General features: G+C 34.6%; 1 protein-coding gene across 1 annotated transcript in view; it reads right to left on the reverse strand.

Moving 5' to 3' along the window:
* The window catches only part of NAALADL2 (N-acetylated alpha-linked acidic dipeptidase-like 2), a 272,257-nt gene that overhangs the window by 91,111 nt on the left and 154,756 nt on the right, over nt 1-26,390 (reverse strand). The window contains exons 6-8 of the mRNA XM_009895320.1: nt 23,334-23,426; nt 18,701-18,906; nt 17,074-17,193 (exon numbers count right to left, since the gene is read on the reverse strand). Of these exons, the coding sequence (XP_009893622.1) occupies nt 17,074-17,193; nt 18,701-18,906; nt 23,334-23,426 (419 nt within the window). The remainder of the gene's footprint in view (nt 1-17,073; nt 17,194-18,700; nt 18,907-23,333; nt 23,427-26,390) is intronic.

The raw sequence follows: 26,390 nt of genomic DNA on the forward strand, positions 1-26,390 counted from the left end.
GCGAAATTATTGTGTTGCACTGCAAAATCAATCACAGAAAAGATGCATTTAACTCTCAGAAAATCTTCCTAGTTTTGGTTCTTCAGTGTTATCATAGTAAAACAAGAGAAGTCCTTGTACACACACACACACACTTCACTGAGAGGACTATCTTGTCACTAGGGAAAAACAACCCCCGCAAGAACTGGTGTTTATTTAAAGACATCAGGGACAAAGAATTTAGTGTCATCTTAAATTCTTCTCATATCCATCACAGTGCAGGTGATTGTCAAACAGATCACTACAGCTACCAGGGATCACCATTAGCCCCTTAAAATTTCCTCACAAGGTACTCTGTTTTCTTACACAAAAGCACTGCATCTGGAAATTCCAAGAGTAAACTGTTAGCCTGTGTGGGAAGAGAATATTGTATTTTCACAAGCAAAACTGCCTCTCAGATAAACCACATGGCTTTAAAAGAAACTTTCTTTGAAAATGCATGCAAGTATCCTGCATGACAGAGAAGACCTTTTTCACCCAGGGGGGCAAAGGACACTGAAAATTGTGACAACTACAATGCTTATAAAAGGTCAGATCAAACTGACGTTACCCAAGACCCAGTTCTGAGTCTCTGTCCAGATTTCTACTGAACCAAGGAAAATTCAGTTTAACTATGCAACACAAGGTGCCATACTTAAAACTCCAGTTTTGCCTTCCAAAAAAGTATAAAACAATTTGGATCTTTTAATGGTGACTTCCTAACAAAACGGGGAAACTATAATACCAGCAGTTATAAAACAAAGCTTGGAGAAATACGTATGCTTGGTGTGAAATATTTAAATATATTGATATATGTTGTAGTACTTTACAAATTTAAATTATTTTTTATTTAGATTACAGCTGCAAAACATGAGACAAGTAAACCCGTACTGCTTGTTCAGAGCTTTGGTTTCTGTTAAGCAGCATTTGCATATTTTGAGATTATTGTCTTATTTTTAAAAAAATATAACCATCAGTGTAAGCCCTTTATAATAAATGACACCTCACAGAACTCAACCACATTTTAGATGCAAAGTTTACATCAAACTGGTAATAAATACAAAAGCAAGGTAGTAAAAAATTATATAGTGTAAATTTAATTTCCACTACTGGACTTTTTCTTCATTTAACTTTATCTACTGACAGGCTCTCTCTGATTCCTGATGCTTTTTATACGATACTGAATTACATTTATCCTTCCTATACCTAAATTGAAGTCATATGCCTCATTAACTCAGATATACTTGTTGCCAACACCCAGTACAAACTGCTAGGAATTCTAATGGCTTTTTTAAGGGAGGTAAAAATCAAGAAGGTATGCTCCCATTTGATAAGAGAATTTCAGAGCAATCAAATATTTAGAGCTAAAATTACATAGCATAAATTATGTAAGTGGGAAGACTGCAATTGGAATGCTGTCAGCAGTTCCAAACATCTCGGTACCTTAAAAATATAGAGGTACAAAGTAATTAAGAAATTACAGAACATAGCTATGGTAGCTGTGTTTCTCCAAAGTACCCACTTGCTCCAGACTCCTATACTTATCAACCAGAAAAGTACTGCATTAAAACTTCTCCCATATTTTTCCATGAGCACAGATAAAGGCAAGCTCTCCAGCACCTCAGGTAAAGTAACTTTAAAGACTTATTTTCTGTGTCCACAGGCTTAGCCTCAATATTCAGTGTACTACTTTTATTTAGGGTAAAATTCAGAAAACAGTATTACATTATGATGAACACCCAGCAAAGAAAATACTGTATTACCAGAGGGAACTTGCCTCCACGCCCAACTCTGAATACACTGAAAACACTGGGTGCTTTTTTCTCCTTCAGAGTCTATATTTTTAAATCTAGTTTTTAATCTAAACTATTTCTGAGCATGGAATGGTTGCACTTGTAATTAAAGGATGCAGTCAAACTGTTTTTTGATTATGTAAAAAGTAGTACTTTCCTGGACTTAATGGTGTTCAAGCTTTTTCTTCCAGGTATTCAGTAGCAGGAACACTGGTCAGTGTTATCTGTCACATACGTACTGAGATAGTTTGAAACCTAGGTTTAACAAAATGCAAATTAATCAGTTTTTAGTATCATCGATAAATTGGGACTCGATAAGAACTGCATGAATTCCTTAATGTTTTATGCTGTAGTAACAGTTGTTGCTAATATAAAAACACTGCCTAAGTAGGTAAAAGGATTAGGATTTGACAACAAGACCTCATTTTTAAATGGTTGATATTTTATACTCCGTGGAAATAGCTGTTACTTGTAAATAATTTTAAATGCTTAAAGGCATTCTCATTCTATAATACAGGGAGACAAAGACTGTGAACCCATTTCAGTGTCGTCTAACTCTGATGATCAGGTTCTGCCATGCTACTCATTTGGGATACACCATTCAAAACCTCCGAATGGATATTAAATAATTCATGCCAGTGAGATTACAGTCTTGCTTCTCCGTGCCCCACAGGAAGAAAAAGAGAGAAGTTACTTGTCCCTCTAAAGGGGACCTATGTGTACACTCACTCTATTATTTGAAGAGTTATATTGCATCATATTTCAAGATCTCATAAGTGTCCCAAACAGAACAGTCATTGTGGGGTTAGACGTCAAATGGATATGCAGTACCATATTGTCCACTGGCCTTCAGTACAGCTGTACAAAAAGAAAAAAATCAGGACAGAAAGCTTCAGCTACATACTTTCCACTGAAAGTGAATTAAGGCTTACCTAGAAAAGCAAACTATCAAAGCAAATTTATGGATTTTTTTAATGTTCAACACTAGCCCCATTAGTATGCACAGTGCACACCTGCAGAAGCCGTGTTTCTCAGTCAGCTAGCCAGATGGCTCAAACTACCCCATCACTCTATCCTACTTTTCTAAAAAAATAAGAAAACCAAAACCACACACAGAGCAAAATTTCTATTGCAGCATCCAACGTTAGAAGTTAGGCCCACAGTTAGTTGTAATATGGATACTACAGTTTGTAGCCACTCTAATTTATATTTCCTCAAACTATCAGCATTCACATTTCACGCTTCCTCTTTCTGAACTATGCACTGCTCACAATCTGTAGTATTTCTAACAGAAATGTTTTCTAGCCCTACAAATGTTTGTAAACCTATGTTTACAAATAAACATGGTATAACAAGTGAAACAGTTAAGTTTTTGAAGTGCAGGCGAAATTTGCAGTCAAAATATCTGTTTTGTTACTGTAGTTAAAGTCGAGAGTAAGTTCAATTGTAATAGACACAAACGAAGAAACTTTTTTGGAACAGATCACAGAAAATCACATGTAATACTCTGAGGAACTCTCTTGCCACATTGGTAAATTATTGCAAATCTCCCCTCATGGCACCATTCTGGAATAAGGCCAAAGTAATTTACTGCTGGCAAAGCTTTACCTTGGTCTGACATTTAAACTTCTTGATAGCAACTATGCATGAACAAATCACTCCCTTCCTAGTCACACACAAAAAATATTTTTCATTCTTTGAAATTGAAAGTCACTCCTATTAGTCCATACAGAGCACGAAGGTCAATAAACTACTATCCTATTTTTCACAAAAAAAACCCCTCTTCTGGATTTCAGTGGGAATTGAGCAAATAGAATAACAACAGTACTTGCACTTAAGAGATCAAGTATCTGTATCAACTGCATTTTTTAGAAAGATCATCATGAAGCAGATTTATTAAAGTGTGTCAGACAGCACCACAAATACTGGTCTCCAGGCTCCACTAGGAGATAAATTAAATGATCCAAAAGATGTTAGATGATTTTCTTTTCTACAGCAGTGGTGCAAAAAACTTTGGGACAAATGGACCACTGATTGGATTCTTCCAACTTTTATCTACTTATACCATAAGTATCCTTGGTATTGCCTCTGTACTGGACAGGACAAGCATAACAATCAGGAAAGCAGAAGAAAAAAAGCTAGAGCAGGGAAAACAGTAGTGCCACTACAGTCAAAAGACTTTTTCTCTCTGGTTTCCATATAAGTTCACTTGACCTTGGTTTCAAGAGCTATGAAATTTTAAGGCTTGAGAAAACAACTTCAAGTAATTGAATAAAATGTGTTTTTAGCCAGACATCTGAAACTGATCTAGTCCAAGTAACTTTGAAAAGATTTTACCAAAACACACAGGAGCCAACCTGTGGTTTTTGGCAACCCAAAACTCATGATACACCCAAATGACGTGTACCTTTGCACCCTGAAAAATTAAGATTATTATCTGAGATATTTTGGAAACCTATGTATAGTACTGAACAGGGATACTGTAATTTCTATGCAACGTCAAGTACTGGAGGACTAAAAACAAATTTAAATTTTGCTAAGAAAATGCAAGGTTCTAGGGATATCTCACTACTTTTCATAACAAGCAAGCAAATTTGGAGACCGCTACTAAAGAAGGAAATAATCTGTAAAAATGAAGCAAACGTGATCCTAAAGCATAAGAAAGCTCACCTAATAAAGGATCAAAAAACAAGTTTAATTCCACATCAACCAGCTTAATGGAAAGTTGGATATGTGTGTACTGCTTTCAGATCACCTACAGATCAATAACAGATCTGATGCAGAAAAGATTTTGCAAACCATTTCAAACAACAAATGAGAAAATAAGAGTCAGCAGTAATACATAAACATAAAAGACTACATTCAAGAAATTTCATTCAATATTAATTAGTCACTTAGAGGATAAAACATATTCCAGCATTTTAACATTATACCTCAATTCTGTATTAACCACTTAGGCTATGCAATTTAAACTGATCCCAACTGCTACTTCTTAAGCACTTTTAAGATTAAGAAGTGAACTTAATGCCAAATGTTTTAAGAGTACCCAAATGCAGAACAGAAGTCTGAGAATTCATATCCCTTTAGTCGTTTGCCATGAGATCTGGACTAAGTTCCCCCCATTTCCTCCTTTCTGACTTTTTCAAGTCCTATTCATCTCCCCATATCTCACTTTACCTTTAGCAAAAAGAAGATCATTTTTGTTTTCCCCTACTGTTAGTCTATCTTGTCTCCTGGGATATAATTTTCAAAGGTTCAAAGGCCAACCAGGAAAGTATCTTCAACTGAAATCCAACTAAGTTTAACACTTTTCTTTACCTGTATCTTTGAAAAGCTCCTTCATGTTTGAAGTGCTGTATAATCAGACTCAGAATTCGTACTAATTTGAAACTACTATATCATCATCAATACTAAATTATGCAAGCTATCCGTTTGTTTTAAAATTAAATACTCTGATGGAGGAGACCCAAGATAGTCTTAAAATGTTAATGCATGATGCAAAAGCAACGATCCAGAGGATGCTCTGGCTAATTAACAAGCTCTAGTCTCAGACTTGGAATGACAATACCGATGAAAATGCTGACAAGGATTTAATGAAATTCTAAAAGATCCTTGTTGGGCTTGTGCTCCATAGGAAACAGATGGGGAAGGAACAACATATACGTAAGGAAAAATTCATAAAGACCTGAGCTCATACAGTTAGAAATGTTGCTACAGGCAAATATTTTAAGGGTCAACGCAAGTAATCGTGCTGCTATAGTTGATACAGGTAGATCCTCCACTCAAAGAGGGATATCTGAGGCAGCAGGTCTCACGGAGAAGTGAGGGGCATATCACTACTCTTTTCAGCAAGGAACACACGTCCCTGTCCCTGCAAGAAATCACTTGCCAATGGTTGCCACCAAGACAGAGGTAGTGCAGTTCTTCCAGGACAACATGAAAAATACATGGATGTGATGAGTTACTCTACCACAGAAGGTTTTCAGGATTTACAGAAGAATCCTAGGATCTATGTTCATGTTCTCTCACATTCAGAGACTACTTAAGTATTTCTGTATTTTGCTTGGTAGTCCTTCAGCAAAATTAGAATAATTTTATGCAATAACAATGGGATTCAGTTCACTTACCTCAGCAGTTAATTACCAAGGACTATGCAGTTCTTATTGAAGTAAAAAAAAAAAACTTTTAAAAAAAGGCTCCATGTCAGACAGTATTTGGCAGGGAAAAAAGCCAGCTCTGCTGGAAACCCAGACTTCTGTAGTGACAGAAATCTCTCACGTTTTATCTCACTTTTACGTTAGTTTGGCTGCACTAGTCCTCATATAATTCCTCTCAGTGTACATTACTTTACAGGAAATCAGAATAAGGACCAAAATATTTACACTAAAGCCCAAGGCAAAGTGCGTTCTTTGTGGAGCATACACACATTGTCCCAATTCAGGGTCATGCATGAGCTCTCCTTCTTTCACACAGTGTTACAGCTCTCTTTTACAAGGTCATGGGTAAACTGTAAATTATGTTATAAGAATATTTTGCCTTGAGCTACAGCATTACTTACTATAAGCAGTGCTGCACAAGCGTCTAACATGAAATCTGCATGGAAGAACATGTGCTCGCTTTGATGGGGAAGTACAGGATGTCAGAAAGAAGAAACAATCACAGAACTTACGAGTATTTAGTTACCATTTTCTTTTAAAAGCGGGATTAAATACTAAAGCATCAAGCTCAGATGTCAGCAGGCTACTTTGGGAACCCTAGAATGAGCAGATGCTACCAGAACAGAAGCAAGACTTCTCAGCACAGTACGCAAAGGTGAATTTTGCTGTCTTAATGATTCTATCTTCATCCTCAGGGCTGCAAAATTCAATTCACGGAGTAAATAAGAAATTTAAAATACAAAGTGAGGATGAGTTCTTCAGGCCATACCTCTGATTAAACCAAGTAATCCTTGTATTAGAGGAGAATAATTAACCTCCCGCATGCACCAAGGGAAGCACTGGCAAAGTGCGATCCTAACATCATCTGCTCAAGCATTTGCCTTCTTCCCCTGTGCCTTAAGACAGCCTTATATCTTCTTTTGTCTTCAGGACAAACATCTTTCATTCCACAGCAACAGCAATGAAGGAGTGAAACAGTCTGCCCCGCATTCCCACACATTGTGTAGACAAGTTATATGGACAAGTACTGCCCTTGCATTCATGTAACCTGACCTTTTTGGATAATAATAATGCTACTATACCCATTTCATTTTCTAAGAAACAGATTTTGAGACTTGTAATAAAAAATAGAAAAAGAAATTGGGTGTTCATATGGATACTTCTCCCACCTGACACTTCCAGGAACAGTAAAAAAAAAAAAAAAAAAGGGAAGTGTGTATGTGGTCCCAGACAGTAAAACACAGTGTAGGAGCAAAGACTAAATCAGGAGAAAAATGTGATGCTAAAACCAAGCATTTAAGTATCCCATAAAGAGAGTAAAAAGAAAGATGATCAGTATTGCAATTAATTCTACTGGAGTGTAGGTGATACTCATTTTAGTCTTTCTACTCTTGAAACCAGTGGGTTTCTGTCATCACTCTCAAGATAACTAGTGTCACCTGTCTATCTCTGATTAGCTGATACCAAAGACAATCCGTTTTTGATGAGCAGGATCAGATGCCTTCAATAGCTCTGTCAACACAAGCACAATGATCTTTTAATGGAGAATACAAGCTGTAGTTTTTAGCACTGAAGTGGAAAACTCTGTCATTCTTACAGGGAAACAAATCAGAAGTCAAGACCCAATTCTTTTCTGTCTTCTAATAGTATAAATCAGGAAAAATATACTTAAATCACTAGGGTTACAGCATTTTATAGAAATACTAGTGAAACTAGAATTTCATCCTCAAACTTTTCTCAAAACAATGAGATTGAAAAAAAACCCCACAAATGCAAACACAAGCCATCTTGCAGAGTAAGTGAGAGATGCTCCTGAACTGTGAAACTAATATCTAGGGAATAATATTTTAAAAAAGATCTAAGGATAATCAAAAGTAAAACTGAGATTTACACATGGCTGAGAAGTAAAAAAACTTTACAAGAGAAATTCAGATGAAGACAGAAGGCATTTTGATGAGACATGCTGTTCTCAGATTAATTAAACTCAGTTCATTAAAATGCCTTTGGTTCCAGGCTCACATGCTAGTCAGGTACTTTGGTTTACAAAGATATATTCCAAAAACCCTTTGCTCTAAAGAGGCATTAAATCATTGGATAACCAAGCAGACTACTGTTTGTAACAGCAATAGAAGCACTCAACAAACAAAAGTGAAATACATTTTTTTTTCTGATTAGACTCTCTGTAGAGTCACTTTGACTCTACATATATTTTTCTGCCATTTTAGCTCATTGTAAAATATTAGTGGAAGAGCAACACGCCTCAAGTGGTAATCTTTGGCAAAACCAGGATTTAACAGAGACTTCACTTGCTCGTCTGAGACTTACTCATTAGTTCGAAACACCGAATTTCATACTAACTTTGAGGAAGATGTATCAATTCTCTGAAGCCGATATTCAGTAAGTATATAATTTTCTTTTGTGTATAATGGTAACTTTTGTTCAATATGTAAAAAGGTTGTTGCAAAAAAACAAATAACTATCACCAGTGGAAGAAAGGGAAAAGAAAGATTAAATCTTTAACTGTGATGACTTCAACAGATGAAACAAAATGTCCAAATAGTACAGTGATAGAAGACAGGCACAGATGATCTGAGAAAGTTGTAGAATCTTGTAGACTGGAAGCTGAAACACATCAGAGAGACTTATTTTTGCAGTAGGATGAGGAGTTGGATCAAGTGATTGCTTCAAGTCCTTACCAGTTTTGGTTTTGTATCATCAAAGGTACTTTACATATTCCTTTGTATGTACATTTTACCTAATCACACCTTACGTTTGGAATCTGTAAAATAAAATTCTCTTTTCCTTTATAGAAAAAGACCCTTCCAAACCAAACAAACTACTTGATGTTTCATTTACAACAATAATCCATTAATTTACAGGGAGAAAAAGACTTTATGCAATTTTTTCCCCCAATTCCCCAGAGCCCCAAAGAAGTATCTATTGCAATATAATTGGTTCCAAAGCACCCTCGATTCTGAACATTCAGTTCCATTTTAGCTGTGCAGGCAACTTGCTTGAAGATACTTTGTAAATAAGATTTATGATACTTTTGTGGTGTTTGGAGTTAATTAAATATTTTGAGTGACAACTGCAAATAACTACCCCTACTTGTTTTAAATAAAAAATCTAATCATTACACAAAGTTTGATAAGCAGACAAAATACAGCAAACAAAATGCAAACAATAAAATACTCCATATAAGACAAGCTTTTTTTTTTTTAGAATGAATTTAAGATCAAATAAGATGTTTTGTAATTCGAATGAAAGACAGAAATTTAAAAACATACTACTATGGAGTTTAAAAACATGCTACTAGCTACTGTGTCAGCCTTTTCTATATAATATTATATTCTATTTTGTTCAGAAGTTATTACTTGGTATACTACAGCTTTATCATTTCAGAGTTAAAATGACCTTAAAGAAATTTTCCTCTCCTCCTAGTGCCAACTTGAAAGTATAAAACAACTTTAAGTATTTTTGTATTAATTTTTTTACATTGCCAAGTAGCCCAAATTACTACTGAATTTCAACCTCCTTAATTTTTTGACAAAACTATGAAATAAAAATTTGCTGAACTTACAGGATTTATAAAAGTATACTTGATACTTGTCCATTTCATGACAGAAACTTTAACAGATATTTGAGTATTACTGAGATTTCAGAACAGATATTTATTCAATAATTATCAATGGTAGAAAATGTGGATAAACTAAAGACAACTTTTCCACAAATATTTAGACATATTTGGACTCCAGATTGTATTAACCAAAATTAGTAGGTGATCTTGAAAATTCTAGTTAGCCAGAATGTAGCAAAATCCCTTCCTTGACCGTCACAGACACTGATAACATATGAAACATCAGGAAGACCATCTAAATCTCTGTTCACACAAACCCATGAGTTGTTTATTAATATTAACAATAAATATTGTTTTTCTTTTCCATTCACACACAGAATGCAACAATCCTCTAGAAGTGGTCAAAAGCCTATGAAAAAAAATCAATAGTAATAAATTAGAAATTGATATGCAGCTTTTTTTAAATCTTTACAACTAAAATAAAATGTGAGCTTTCTCATGTTAGAGAAAAAAATGAACATGTTAAAACTGAGAGGAAGCTGGTTTCCAACTTGATTTTTTTGGGTAGTGTTTGTTTTGAGAAAATTCCCTTCTTGTAATGCCAAATTTCCTATTGAAGGTAGAATATTCAGCCTTCTTCAAGCAATTATAGAATAACATATCTAATCAAGAAGAGAGACATAATACAAAGTTGAGAAGTCAGCAGCTCTCCTAAATGTTAGAAGGTTCTTCTTGGAGGACAGCCTAAGCATTAAAGTCTTAAAATAGACGGCTACAAAACAGGGCTTGAAATCACCTTCAAGGCTCTGTCAAGAAACAAAGGTTTGAACTGTATGACCTTTTACCTGCCAAAAGAAAGATTTTTGCAGAATCTTCAAGAAAACTATTTCCTGCATTTTTTCTTTTCCTGACATCACAGATTATCAGCTGTAAATTTTTTCTCTGTTATATTCAATGAAGTCACATTCTGTGTGCACTTAAATACAGGAGTAGTAATGCTATTGGAATTGTGCTTCTTTGACTCATTAAACAAAAATGCATCTCAACTACATTACTGATTAAAACCTCATGAATAATTTGGAAAATAGAGAGATTTTTCACATATATTTGATTGGCTTGAAATTACTTTTGAAATTTCCTGGTAATTCAAATTTCCAACGTGTGAAGTGTTCTGATAACCTCCATTCTAGTAGCATTCTGTTTAGCAGTTTTTCACACCAGACAAGACACCACCACCAGAATATTCTGCTGGTGAAGTTAATAGATGCATAGGGCATGACAAATGAACGAACAGGGAACCTCTAGAATAGTTCAAGCTGATGCTTGTGATTATTCAAACTAATGAAAGCTTTAAATGGATATGGAATGCTTTTCCCCCACTTCTTCCACAATTCTGAATATAGCATTCCCTTTTTATTTTGCATGCATAGTTTAGCCATCACAAACTTGAGAAATAGCTTGACAAAAAAAAAAAACCAAAACCAAACCCCAACCTTTCCACGTTTCTACAAATCTACTGTTCTTTCCCACTCCTCTAACTTCTCAATATGTGACCTGGTAAGGACCATATGAAATAGCATACAATTTTATGATAGAATATACTGGTAATTCATTTAAAGTCACAGCACTTCATAAAATAAACATCTTCATGCTTGTCTACAGAATAATCACACCTAGAAGACATACCGAGATAGAGTGAGTAATGCTGTGTCAAAGAGCACTTTAAAGCTTCTCATTCTCAGATGTGAGGTTAGCACAGTTAGAAAGGCCACATCTTACTACCAAAAAACCAAGTATGTAATACTTTTGGGCCACGTTGAATATCTATTACGTTACTTAAAATATTTCACCTTTTCTATTATATGACAAATAAACGGTCTGCTTTTCATTACTCAGATGCATTTTTTCCACATTGATCTGCACACTAGAAAGTCTGTTGTGCTGCACAAAATTTGGATTATTTTTCTGTCACATGCAAAAGTAAGGAACAATTGGCTGAAATCGTTATGAGCCAAATGACATTACATATTCTTACTTCTCCCTTCATTTTAAACTAATGTCTTGTAGATTCTGATTTAAAGATGCTTGCTTTTTTTCTGATTATTTTACCATACATTTCATTTTTGTATGTGCATTTCTTTTCCATGTGCTGTTTGTGTTATATAGCTTATAGCTATTCAGTCAATTTCATTCACCAACATAGTTAATAATGACTGGAAAAAAAAAACAGTGAGAGAAACTTTTCAATGATTTGTGGTTATGTAGAAAATTTAAAATATCCAGAGCTGTCAATCTATCATCTTTCATAAGAACTAGAAGTTTACTTTTAAACTCTCTACATGAAAGGTTTTCTATCACTATGAAATGTCTTTCTATCATCACAAAGAAGTCAGTTCTGAAGGGAAATAACTAGGAGCAACAAGATGAAATTAAGCAAAGGAGTATTTTGACAGAACTGAAGTCAACTTTTCTAATAGCGTAGTCTGGATAAAGTCTTTGGAAGGAAACAACAATTGCATTACATAGTACAGCTTATTACATTAGACAGTTTTAATCAGATTGAACAATAGAAGCCTAGAAGCAAAATCCATTCTATAGCAGGTAATGAATTACTGGAATCTCGTATACTCCAGCACTACATTTAAAGATAATAAATATCCTGATTTCTTCTATTTCATCTACAATGGCTATCAAAGTTGACATTTACATTTCAAAACAAACGAAAAAAACCCTGTTGAAATTATACATTATTTATGCTTTTAGCAGAGGAACTTAATACCTTAGTTTCATAAAGACAGGGAAAGACAGGGAAGCAGAAAGCTTGATTCATTAGAAACAAAGGTCTTTTGGCACATGTCCAATAAGATCACAGCATAAAAACTAGTTCACTTGCATTCTTCCTTGCTAACAAACTGGTTTTGCCCATGGTTAACAGCAATAGTATTTTTACAACATCAAAATGTATGAGTAGGTTTAAATGATTACCCACTGTCTGAATTGGCATTTACCTATTAAAATTGTTTCATTGGGAGGGAGAGTGAAAAAATATGCAACAGTGGACAAAGCAACATTTTATTAAAATAAAAGCATTGTTAGCAGATGCAGAGTACCTGATGTAACTCCAAAATCAAATCTACCATTAAATGAAACATTGCTTTTCACACTGGAGAAGCAGCATCTTAATGAATTTAATAGAGCTGGCAACAAAGCATTGTCTATATTAACATCTATATTAACATCATATTTTAATGTAGTTATGAATTCCTGAGACAGTTCACAGTATAAACTTCTGATTCTCAAGAGATTTTTTTCATTTTTAACCCAAGTATAAAAAGTAACACTAGCAATCAATTATAACACTAAAAGCAGTAATAGGTAAAGATTCAAAATTCACGTGGAAGCTGTAATCTTCTGTTATATGGCATACAACAAGCAATTCAAATAACGTTTTAATTTTTTTTTTCTTTTTTACAACTTACTGACATATGAAACTTGGAGATCCATTATTAAATGCTGAAGGTAAAATAAAATAAATGAGAAAACACATAGAAGTTGGAAGAAAAGAATTAATGTTGACATTAATGTAAGATTTTTTTTTAAATCAATAAATAATAGGCATCTATACAGAAGTTAATCTTCGGTTCTACTTCAAAAAGAAAAAATAGTTTTCTGTCAATAACCCTGCCTTTAAATGTAAAGATGTTTTACACCATTTACTCCATTAATAGAAACAAATACTGATAAATAGTAGGCAACAATAATTGATTTAGTCATTTTTAATTTCTGATACAGAAAGTGCTCAACTCATTCTTTGACAGCTTTAAATGGCTCTTTTCCTTAGGATAAAGAAACAGCAAGTTTTCTCGGGTTCAGCCATAACAGTAGACATGGAGTCAGATCAGTGGTGGTCATACAATCAGTTAAAAGAAAACAGCAATTAATTTATGTTTCATAATAACTTTTTTACTTATGAAATGTTAATTATAGAAAAATTCATTAATGGCCTTATTTACAGAGAACGAATGCCAGCATCAAACAAACCCAATTTACCAATGATGCTCTGCCAACATATGGTGATTCACTAACTGAGCAAGCGAATTAACAATCATTTTCCTTACAAAATAATAGTAGGCAAAAATATAACTTGGCTGTGTTTCCCTCTTGTTAATGTGGACACTAATTAGCATAGTTATATAAAAAAGATTTGAATTAAATACGTCAAGGTCTCAGAATTGTTTGAATTCCTCTTAGCTTGATTAATCCAAATATTTAAATTAGCTTCTTCATGTAATTTGGTGTTTCAACCAGAATCCCACTGAATCCCACTGATAGGCACATAAAATTATTATTTGCAGACTGCTTATGTAGCTCCCTTTTGAAACCTGCAACTAAAATAAAGATGTAATCCCTTTACATAAAACATCTTAAAGAAGTCACGGTCTCTGTTAATCAGCCAAGTGCTTATCCTATTCTCTAACTGACCACCAGATCTTACATAGTAGACAACGCATCAGGTTTGTGATTTTTATTTTTGTTGTTAAATCTACAATGTTCACACAAGCTAGATTTTCAGCTAAAACTTCTTCCCTACTTTTGATACAGTTTCCAGAGATTAGGGAAAAAAAAAAAAAGGGTTTTGAAAGATGCAGTCATTAGAACGTGTCCAAAATCTGATTTTAGAAAAGCCACATATTTACAGCACAAAAAGCAAACACTATTGTATGCGTTTGCCTATCTTAGTTTGCCATTTCTCCATAGTCCTGTTTAAGCTATGGTCCTAGTAGCATTCATTGAGTGCTCCACATTTAGTGTGATTTTTACTTGAGTTTTCTTTTGCAGGACAATCTACAATTTTTCATTGTTTTCCCTAGAATCCTAACACTTAACCTGTGTAGGCATTTGTCACAAGTATTAATTGCCCCTAGGAAAACATTATTCCTCTGTTTTACTGAGCTGCAGTGCCCACAATTTTAGCACAACAGTGAGCATTGAACAAAACCTAACTCTGTCCTTAGTGGAAATGGTGAGCATATCTTAGTCTCCCCCTCCTCAAAACAGTGTTGCACCACTGTTTAGGAATAGGAAAAAAGAATGCAAGCTGGTCTCTTTTGTTGGGAAGTTTAAAAATGCTAATATGAGTTTTACCATTGAATCCAAAGGTACAGTGCAGTATCTTCGATGTATCCATAAATTATGAAAAGTTTCTATCTAACTAAACAAGACCGGTTACTTTCTCTTCTCATTTTAAATTGGATTGATATTATTAATTCTAAATTACTGTTTCACCTTCTTTTCTGTTCTAACAAACCTATGTCCAGAGAATTATTCTTCCAAATTAAAATGATCTTTTCTCTCACTGGACTCTTTAAGGACTTCTTTACCACCTGCACCGGTAACAAGAATCTCATGTGAATGAATAAACTCACAATTTCTTCTCCATTTGCACTATCATAATTTTGAGGTAATCTATAATTACATTGTCTTCTTGGCAAGTGCTGGAAGTAATACCAATATTCTTTATGAGTTGATCAGTCTTCCAGAGAAAATCTTCTAGACACATGGCAAATTGTGAGTACCCGTGGGAATGAATGATGATCTGTGCTGGGCTGTTCATCACTGTCAATATACCTGACATGAATTCAGAAATCTAGCCAGCATGTGAAAGCAATAATTCTTACAAATCTTTTTAATGTCACCATCGGTATGACAGTTGCATTAATTACAAATAATATTATGCTACAAAAAATGAAAGTATACAGATTACCTCATGTGCATTTTGTCCTTTTCTTTTTAAATGGGGCTTCAGGGTAAACATGCAGAATGGATACAATGTCAATATTAAAGCCTTAGCTATTAAAGAATCAGAGGCGAGATGGAGCGTGCTTAGTGGAAGAAAAAAAAAAAAGAAGTTCTAGTCATGTTTTACTCACTGATTACCTAACTGGTACAAGGAAGGACTGCTAAGAGAGGCTGTGTCCGTACCACTGGATAGAATACAATTGCTATTACAACAAAAAATGACAAAATATTACAACATCACACCCAACCGCACCACAGAAATCAGATGAAAGTAAAAAAGAGATTTCCTTTGCTTTTTCTCCAAAACAGAGGGCATCACTGTAATACTCTTATTACTGTGGTGTTTATTAGAATAAAAGAATCAAATCTCAATAAAGTGATAAATAAGATAAAGAAAGTGTCTGCTCTTCAGTTCCAGACAGTTTACACTTCTCAGATCCCTGCTACGGAACATATTGTGAAGTCAAAGAAACAAAATGAGAAAAAACCCAAACATCTCAAGGACTCAATGTAATAAATTTATTCCTTTAAATGGCAAACACCTGTTTTCATGGAGATCAGACTGCAAACATCAATAGGTTACCAAAAGGCTAACAACCTATCAGAATAGTATTTTTTGCAAATACCATAGATAATACTTACAAAAAAATTCCAATTGACATATACATAACACCTGTAGACTCATATATATAACATTATAAATAATTTTCCACAAATTATAGCCTCTTTTTCCCCTGAAAAGAAATGATTTTCCATTGCATTTTCCACAATACTTACATAGAATAAACCAGATCCTTCGCATGAGGAAGTTACCACCTAATCACTGGACAGAAGTGGTTAAAACATTGGTAAGGAGTAATTTGACTGATATCTTTTACTAACTTAGTTGGCACAACAATTGCCAGGCCAGATCAGTCTTAAACTCCATTTAATTCAAGATGTTACTTTGAGCAGCGTTGAGTACCAAATGCTTCAGAGGCAAGTCAGTGAAACATTAGAATAACCTAATGAGTATTAGCATCTAAAACATCTAAAAAGCATACTTTATGAAACTCAAATTGAGCTCCATTTTACGCATGCCATTTGAAACTGGTTTTATCATTTAGTACGTACCTTCTATTATTTTCAATTAATTTTAAATATTTATAAATTCAGCAACCTCAGAAATGGCAATAAGGTCATTAGTTTAAAGCCTACGTGCACTTACATCAGCATAACTATAGAATGTTCTGACTGTAGACTAGTTACAAAGGTGTAGCTGAGCAGTGACCCTGACATACTTACTCTATACAGTATTACAGTTAGAGTAATACTCTCCCCATCTGCCATGTTACATCTGGTAAAAATACAGTTTTAAATGCAAAATGAGAAACAGTCTGGAAAAAACAGGTTAGGAAAAGAAAAATGTGCTTTGTGCTAAAGAATAAAAAATACGTTACTTTAAAGCTGCCAAAAGGTGAAAAAGATGTAGAGCACGCAAGTATGGTAAGACTTGGTATAATGAGCTGTTGAAATAAGTTATCCTTTCCAACCTCTTAATGCAAATTGTAATTTCCATAATAAAATTTAACCTGCTTACTTAGTAAAAACAATTAATGTGTATTTGTGAGGTTAAAATACTTAAACAAAACAACTTCCACCCATAGATATCCAAAAACCAACCGGCATCAAGGGGGTTAACCATGTAACCTCGTAAACCACATGTGAAAGAAAGTATTTTATTTCTAACCTCTGCTGCCAGTTGCTGAAGAGAAGGGGATGCAACAGGGTGTAAAGTTGAATTGCCTCTGACTGGATTATGGAGGCTAACGTAAGCCACAACATTTCTTTGAAGAACTCTCTTGAGATCCTACAACACAAGCAGAGCAATAGTTATTACTATGCATCGTTATAATTAAGACTTATTTTGTTCTTTCAGTTCCTTCAAGGGAAAAACTGCACCCTACATTTTTTTCCTCTGTGATTCCCTAAGTATTACTTAACTACTACTTCTTACAATATGCTGTTATGAACTTCAAAGGATATCTTAGTGTTATTTCTCTATATAGCAGAAGTTATAATTCCATTTCACACATCATCTCACCAAAATGCAAACAGGCCTAGAAGGAATTAAAAATTATTGCACTTGTAAGGCCAAAGATGAAAACATTACATGCGGTGAAACAACGTGAAGGCTGTTTAAACTTATGCCTGACAGAAGACAAATTTTAAAAGCAATCATTATCAACAGTTAAATGTACTTAAATTTTTAGAGACCAAACTCAGGTTTGAATTGCGTAACTTTCCCAATGTTTTCATTTTATTATGTTTTAGACTACATAACTAGTATGTACGAACTGTTTCAATTATTATCTCTTTTTAAAAAAGATCCCCTTTGCCTTCTCAGTAATGAGTTACTCTTTGCATGAAGTGGCTCTTTATATTGAACAGAAGGGGTGTAACGCAATTACATCTGATGTAAAGCTGACTTGAAGTGGAACTAAACAAATTTTGCTTCCAGACTGGATCTTTTCAACTTGATTTTTTCACCCCATCTTGTTTTTTGAAGAATAATCATGTTGGAAGTATGAAACTTCAATGAGAGCTAGCCGTTCTTCATGCATGATAAAAACAATTAACTCTTCATTTTATCTACTGTTTTAATTCAGCAGCCATGAACCTCTCTGCTATCTATTCCTTTAATTTATCAACTGAAGTCTACTGTAATCATATAGGATCAACAATGCTCTGATGAGGTGTTTTCTTTCAATAAGCTGATTTCTATTCTGTTGAAAGTAAGAGCCCAAGGAATTGTCTTTGTCAGATTGTATCTAACTCCTTAGCACAAATATGTGAAATGTGAATCGGCACTAGCCATGGAGACACTGAAATGTTCATGTAATTAAGGTAAACTGTGGTACAGTTCTCTTTATTCAGTGTGGTCTTGATTCAGTTCTCCTCACGCTAAGCCTCTCAATTAAAAATTCGTAACTGTTGAACCCCCAAGAAGGAGAAAAAGCTCTCTAAGCTACTCCTGGGCCTAAGTCTTTTTTGACATTTCCCCCCTCCCCTGAACCATGGTGATGCCCTCTTTTTTGCAGTCCTCTGCTGAATTAGGGAGGGGAATCACATCACAAAGGTGCTCTACATGCAGCCATGGGAACACCTTGCCATCTTATTATCACACATGCTCTGTTCCACAGGAACTGCCTCTGTAGATGTTTTCACTGCATTTGCTATGGAGTACATGAATGTACACAGACAGATGTCACAAACCAGTTGATGAAACATAATTTCTATGTGGTAATGTCATACTGCCTTCACGCGTTCAACAAAAGTAATCATTATTGCAACGAGCCCTTCTAAAATTATTTTACCTCTGCCCATTCATATGAACCAATGTTCCCAAACGATGTTCCTCCCCATGAGCAGAAAACAATGGTCCGATCAGGCCTCCACCCTCTCTTAACCTTCAACATCAAGGCTTGTATAAATGCTGTGATGATGGCAGTGCTACTGGCCCATTCTTGTCCACCATAAGTATTCAAACTGTTGTGATGACTACCAATGATGATGTATCTGTCTGAAACGTGAAAAAAAAAAAAAAAAGACAGACACGAGAATCTTATTTCTTCTGGATACTAGCATTAAAAGAATTTTTAAAAACCTAAAAGATGAACTGTATCAGTAGTCTGTAATGTCATTAATACAACACAATGCTGTCAACAAAAATTTAAACGATCATGTGCACGACAATCATACAATATAAATACACAAAACTGTGAATAATACTTAGAAACAAACTAAACAAATATGTGCATATACTTTCCTAATTTAATCCCTGTGCCCTTGCCTTCATTGTTTGTTTATTACTCTCCCTTCTTATAAATCTAATAAACACCATTTTTACAGTCAGAACTTTGTCATATAGATAATCTAATAAAGTTCAATGCTCACATTAGAGTGTTATGAAAAAACATAAATGAATAACCAGGAAACTTCATGTATCTTCAATACATATTAGTGTCCAAAAAAGAAAACAAAAGGTGTGGTAGTACAATGAGAAACAGAGAAAATACACAAAGTATTAGTACTCCCTCACCTGGAAGACTGTGTTCAGTGCTCACCACCCTATCTCAAAAAAGACATTGCAGAAACAGCAGTTGAGAAGCTGGTAACCAGAACGGTTATATATCAGGACTTAGACTTCCATGTAAGTAGACATTGAAAAGACCTGGATTGCAGGTTTAGAGAGGAGACATGACAGAGGAATAGAGATAATGAATGATACAGAAACGGTAAGTCGGACCTAGCAACTTTGATGATAGTGGAAGAAAGTATTTTTTAAAATGAAAAGCAAGAAGTTTCAACCTGAAATAAAGAACATGCCTGTGATTATCCAGAAAAAAAACTCTTTTTTTTTTTTTCCAGAAAAATTAAATGAAATCTTCATCTCTTAAGGCATAATATATAATCTAAATAATAACTCACAAGCGCAAAGAATCTTATTCTATTCCAAAAGCTTGAAGTGGTATGAAACTACACAAACAACTAGTGGGACTGACACGTGTCAAGAAGTCTAAGCAGAGTTATGCTGAACGACTTATTAAACTATTAGACCTTCTGTGTGAGATCAATTCACAACTGAAGTCTCTTTGAAGGACTGCTTACTGGTTGTGTTTTGATATTTAGTAAAGTCTCTTTCTGGTCCAGATCTTGACTCTTAAAGGTGTTCTTTCCATATTTCAGGATACCAATAGAGAACAGAATAATAGTTATTAACTGATGCCAGTTCCGCAACAATCTCTGAGTGTCATTTGGGTTCCAAAAAGCACAAAAAGTTTTGGTTTTCTGACAGTATTGTTTCTTTATCCAAGGGATTAATTCTTTGCTGTTGTCAGTGCACTGGAACATAGCAACACATAGGTGGTAAAATGCCCATTTTTATTATTGCTTATAAAATTAAATATCTAGTCCTCAGTAATTTTTGCAGTCACTACTGCCTAGAAAAAATTTTAACTGAACACCAACATACTTTGATTATAAAACCATTCTCTCTCAAACTGGACTTTTACCAGCTTTGTTCAACAAAATACATGGCCATGTTGTTTTATAAGGAACCAAAAAAGGTTTACAAACAAGGGATCTGTTATGCACCTGTAAAACAGTATATTTAATCAACTGCTTGGGGGGTGTATAGGTATGTAAATGAAAATTAATTTCTAAAAGCAGATATGCAAAATGTAAATTTAAGTGTACATCATAATTTAATGTAAGAAAATGGAATCTAAATCACATAATTTTGCAACTTGTGCGTTGCACCATGAGATGTTTAATTACAGGTTGCACTGACGGTGAAAAATCATAGGATCTTCAACTGACTTAGTGTTAGGAATTGGGAACAGAAACGAATGGCCTTACAGGCTTCTCGGTAGCTACAGGAAGTACCACTAACACAGGGTCCGAGCTTGCCCCGTATTAAAATCTCTGTTCAGCCTGTGAACAGCGTATGTGGAGAGGAGTGGAAAGAAACCCTAAATAAAATAATTGAGGACATTTTGATGGAGAAGAAAGCTACAAGCAGCAACTTACTGTAGGAGATGCCAGCTGAATGAACAAGGGTAAAACATAACAGCTGGTGCCTCCTTTGAAATTCTTCATCTTTGCACATCTCTCCCTCTTGAATAGAGGCAACACCCTGAAGCAAATGACTATAGGAAAAGCATAGGAGAAAGGATGGTCATGTTTACAGAGGCAGCAGCTGTCCTTTCTCATAACCATTTGCCAAAGCACGTAGAGAAAGAGATCGCACAGTAAGAAAAAAAGAGAAAGAAAGGACGAGAGAGAGAGAAAAAAAATCCATCAGGTACTTTTGAAAGTGGTAAGATGGGATAGCGTTCAGCGTAGTGATGGGCTAGACAACAGGGATTTATCATTAGAAAAGAGTGACTTTATACTGTCTTCTCTTGTTATACATCCCATTTTCAACCATGTCCAATAGAGCTACAAAATCAGTGTTATGTTTTACAGGTTTTAAAAGTATTCCAACTATCATATGTACTCTGCTTCTAAATCTTTTAATATCTTGGTTGTATTTCAGATGCTCATTGTTATTCCTCAGATCAAATGTCAAACAAGATCACCATTACATAGATGTGTTTGCGCGTGTATTAGGAGGCCTCTTCAACCTCGGAGATGCTCTGCAGTCTTTCATTAGGCACTAACGATAAATTTTGCTTTCTTTCTGCATTTCTGGGAACATAAAGGTGAATATTTCAGGTGTCTGAAACTAGGAGAACCCCATCAAAATAACAGAGAATCAATGCCATGAAAACACCAAGTATTCATGTCGGTTGAGAGGGCACGGCTATAGTATCAACCAGGAAGAGCAGAGAAATAAATGAAGGTTTAACATTGATTCTGTACAAAATGTTATCCGTGGCACATCATGTGCATAACTAGTGCATACATGAGAAGCCAGTTGCTATGGCCCTTTTTCAGCAAGACATTTACAAAACAAACCGTTGGCATCTGGGTAGTGCTACCAACTTCACTTGAATACATATCCTTAAATTCTTAAAGTTAAGCATATTCTGACATACTTTTAAGAAGTCGCTTCTTACTAAGAACGGAATAATAAGATGAAAAATTCAGGTATAGAGAAGATAAAGAATTTATTAAACAGAAACTGATGCTTGCTTTTTATCATTTATATTGCTTCTGTTTCACAAATCAGTAGACAGTATGTCTAAACATGGCAGTTTCTACCTTTCAAATTCCATGACAGCTATTTGCAAAACATTAGCAACAGTAGACTAGTAACTTCAAATGCTTGAAGGAAATTAAATCCTTTAGTGAAATTAAATTCACTGTGCTAATTGTTTTCTATGTTGTTTAAAAAATATTGTTCTGGTGAAAAGCACAGCATTCAGCACACACAGAACTGAGTCAGTATTTCACTAACAGGAATATACTGAAGTTTTCTCCACCTCCTTCATTCCATCGCAAAAATATGAAATGACTAGCGCACCTCCTAAGGGACTGTAGATACATTTGCAACGTTTCTTCTGACCCTAATAAAAGAGTATTAATCAAGGTGAATGTGATGATGTTTTGGTGATGATGCCATCTCTACATTAGGAATTGGACTTTGCACTATGTAAGTAACCAGCAACAGTGTTCATTCATGCTGCAGAAACCCTTCAACTTTTCGGCAAATTCACCTGCAGTCAAAATAAGCTTGAAATGATCTTAATTCCTATGATGTCCTTATTATCATATTATCTACATACCACACCAAAGGAGGGAGGGGGTTTGTGCTTTATGTCACAGTTGCACTTAGAATCTTATTAATTCTTAAACATACAGAGCAGTAATTATTATTCATAGACTTGTATAAAACTAGCTTAAAGGCATGACTGTAATACAAAATAAGGCTGCAGCAAGTGTGATTAAGAACTTAGTCACAGATTTTTGTATACTATAATCACATTTGATGATACATTCTTAACTAAGCCAGAGATTATGCTGCCTTACACCTTGGGTTCAGTGAAACTCTTGAATTACGTAGGGAAGTTCTGGACTTGAAGCACAGGCTTCTATTTATCTCAAAATTCTGCTAACATTAGAAAAAAAAAAATCAAAACCTTTTCTAAAGTTGTACATACCTCTCGCATAGTAATTCAAATCATGTAATACAGTACACCCTAAAATTAAAGCTACCACCACAGTTACTTGGTATAAAGTACTAATACTCTCTATGGCCTATGTGTAATTCCGTTTGTTGTGTAAAAATATGCTTACTGTAACTACAGTATCCCCTTGAGCTCATTCTCTGTTTAACACTTATCTTCTATTTTGTCATAAATCAAATCACAAAATGACTACAACAAATGTGCTCTCCTTCCTCTGCATTAGTGCATGATCTGGCAAAATAGAATCCTGATCCCAGCTATGACTCCCAGCCATCATGAAACAAATAATCGATACAAATGATAAAGGGCTACTTACCAGGAAATACAGTTCCTTTTAAATATCCAATAACATTAGAAATTTTCTTGTAAGTTGTGACTGATTGAATATTCAGACTGATTATCTTTTTGCCTGTTAAAAGATAAAAAGGGGGGAAAAAAAAAAAAAGAAAATTTTAAACTTGTTTATCCAGCCAAGAAATGTACAGGCTGTAGATATAAATCCCACATGACATGAACATAAAAAAAAAAAAAGTAAAAACAAAGGAAAAAAAATACTTGAAGAGGAGCCAGAGATTAAAACATAAAATATGACATTATTTTCTTAGTCCCATTTTAGCAGTGGGGTTCAAAGCTGGAATCTCAAAAGAGATCTCTACTTCGTGAATTAAAAGATCATTCAATTTACCCAATAAATGCTGCCATAATACTAAAGTAAAAAAAATTGAAAGAGTAGGATGTACATAATTCAATGATAAGGAAATTTGTCTCCATCTTTATAGGTTTGTCTTACCTAATCCTTCACCCAGGTCAATCTTTCAATAACATTCACAAAATTATACCTGGTTTATATTATACTATTCTTCTACAGAAAATGCCCTACACTAAATCAGATGGGAAAAGTTAGACCTCCGCTTTACTAATCACTTTGCCAGCATAGCCTTTGGTGATATACTTGTGAACTTGTGCCAACGGAAGACAGCTTTTGTTGGCTAAACTCATATCAACTGAGGAAATGGTGTAAATACAACGGCAGAAAAATTCCACCACCTGCCAATATATAAGGGACTTGCCAGTATTGCTATGCCAGTTGAGACTGTAGCATAGGATAAAACCAGAGAAAAGTAAACATCTGAGCTAAAAGAGCTTAAAAAAATTAACTGTCCTTTGCTGAGAATTAGTGTCTTTCCCTCTGCCCCCCGGGTGGGACATAGTAACCATTCTAAGTCCTGCAGTCTGTGGCAATGGAAACAAAACAACTAACTATAGGGAGCTGCTGATACCTTTAAAATGTTTCGTTTGCATTATAATAGACTATATTAACATTCATCTCATCTGAAAGGTCATAACTTCTATCTGAGAAAAGTGAAAATGTCTTAAACTGCTCTAGTTTAAATGCTAGCAATTGTCTGACAATAACCACTGTGTCATGCTAGACCTTCAGGGAGGTTCTCTTACACCCAGAGTACTGCACCGCCCCCGTGGCAGCCCTGGGTTTAAAGGCATCTTTGAGCCAGAATTCCTTCAATGTCCTTATCCCAACTGTCACAGACCGAAATTAAAATATTCCACGGATCATTTTGCTCTCTATCTCACAGGCTATTATCCTCCCACAGATGTATTTCTAACAGGTTTTTTCCTGGCTTTGTTTCCTGAGATGTGTAGAATAAGCAAGTGGGGAGTTTACTGTAGCACGTAAAATAAAAACAATACATCTCTAGGATACTGTTCTTCAAGGTTCATTTGCTGGTACTTCGTCTAGTAAATTTACTTTAAAATTCTCTTTAAAAAAAAATCCAATATATTTTCATTCACTAGTCTTCATTGATATTTGAAAAAAGCAAACGAGCTGCTAGGATCTTTCTTCGCTTTTAAAAAAATGCACGAGTGATATTTATTCTACTTTTTACTCAGAAAAAAACTCCTCTGTTATCAATAGATGTGTCCTCTATGTGACAACTCTGTTTTTGCTAGAACACAACAGTAAAGAAAATGCAAGTCAAGCACGGTTAATTAAAAATAAAACACACCACATTATTTTGAAATAATCAGTCACAGCAACTTAATATTTTGATCTGTTGTGCGTATGTTGGGGTTTGAGTCGCAATTAACTTTGTCCTCCTGATGTAAGTTACTGTAAGTTTTATTAACATCATGTGATGATGAATTGTGTTTGTTCTGTAAATCTGCAGATATTATTCTATAATTTTAAAGAAGTATTTTATTAAAAAAATATTAAACCAAAGGATTCCCAGCACTGTAATATGTTCTCTTTTTTTTTTTTTTTGTCTTTTAAAACACTGTGAAAACAGCTCCTGGCATCCATGTTGATTAAGCAGTTTAAATTTAGTCTATACTATGCAAGTTACTTCTTGCTGCAGTTTCTCACCTGTAACCATTCTAGAGCCAATTTACTCTGCTTAAAAGAGATTTTCAAGCCAAAACTGATTTCCTTCCTTTTTCTAACCCTACAACACTTTAGATATATTTTTCTTTAGGCCACATTTCAGAAAAAAGAAGATAAATCCTTTTGAAGACAACTGACAACTTTTTCCTTGATCAACATCAGCTATCCATTCTTCAACAGACAATAAAGAAATAGAAAATTAACTTTTGGCAATACACGTATTCTGCAATCAGATATTTGAGTTAATAGTCATGTAACACAGCAGTCAGCGTAAAGTGACTTGGGTTTAAAGGCTTAGTACACCAGATGAAAAGGCTGAAAATACTCTTTGGAGTATACAGCAGAAGTTAAATTTAATCCCCTTTAAACAGTTCTAACAACAAAACTCTCTTGCTAATGTTGTATTTTAAAGATCTTGACAACTTTATTTTTTCTGTATTCTCTGGAAAAGTATGAGGAGACTTTAGATTAACATTATTTGGGACACACTTTGAGTTTATGTAAGCCAAAAGCTACTTCTGAAATAGAAGAACACAAAAGTATTTATTGTCAGTATTATTTATTTATTTATTGTCTTGAAATCTGTAAATTGTCTCATACCAAATGGCTACCTTCTCCTCTCACAATTACATAGTTATTTTTAGAAATGCATGGTTAATTCCTACTCATTTGATTGACAATTTTAGAACTTCAGATGTGCGTAAACTACTACTTGTAGCCTGAAAAATGATTTATTTCTTTTTTTGCTTTTAACCTTATCCCAAGCTCATACCAACATACAGCAGTATAAGTTTGAGCCCGATCTTCAAATATGTTGGTTCAATTCTTGAATCCTGATCATACTAAACACCTATGATCAGACAGTTTTCTGAGCGTTCCTTTGAGTACTGGATTTTAAAAAGCATCATTAGGGACTCAGGTTTGCAAATTGACTCATTTGACAAAATTTTTGCTACCTATACACAAAAC

Source organism: Charadrius vociferus, unplaced genomic scaffold (genome assembly GCF_000708025.1).
Source record: "Charadrius vociferus isolate BGI_N301 unplaced genomic scaffold, ASM70802v2 scaffold311, whole genome shotgun sequence".
NCBI lineage: Eukaryota > Metazoa > Chordata > Aves > Charadriiformes > Charadriidae > Charadrius > Charadrius vociferus.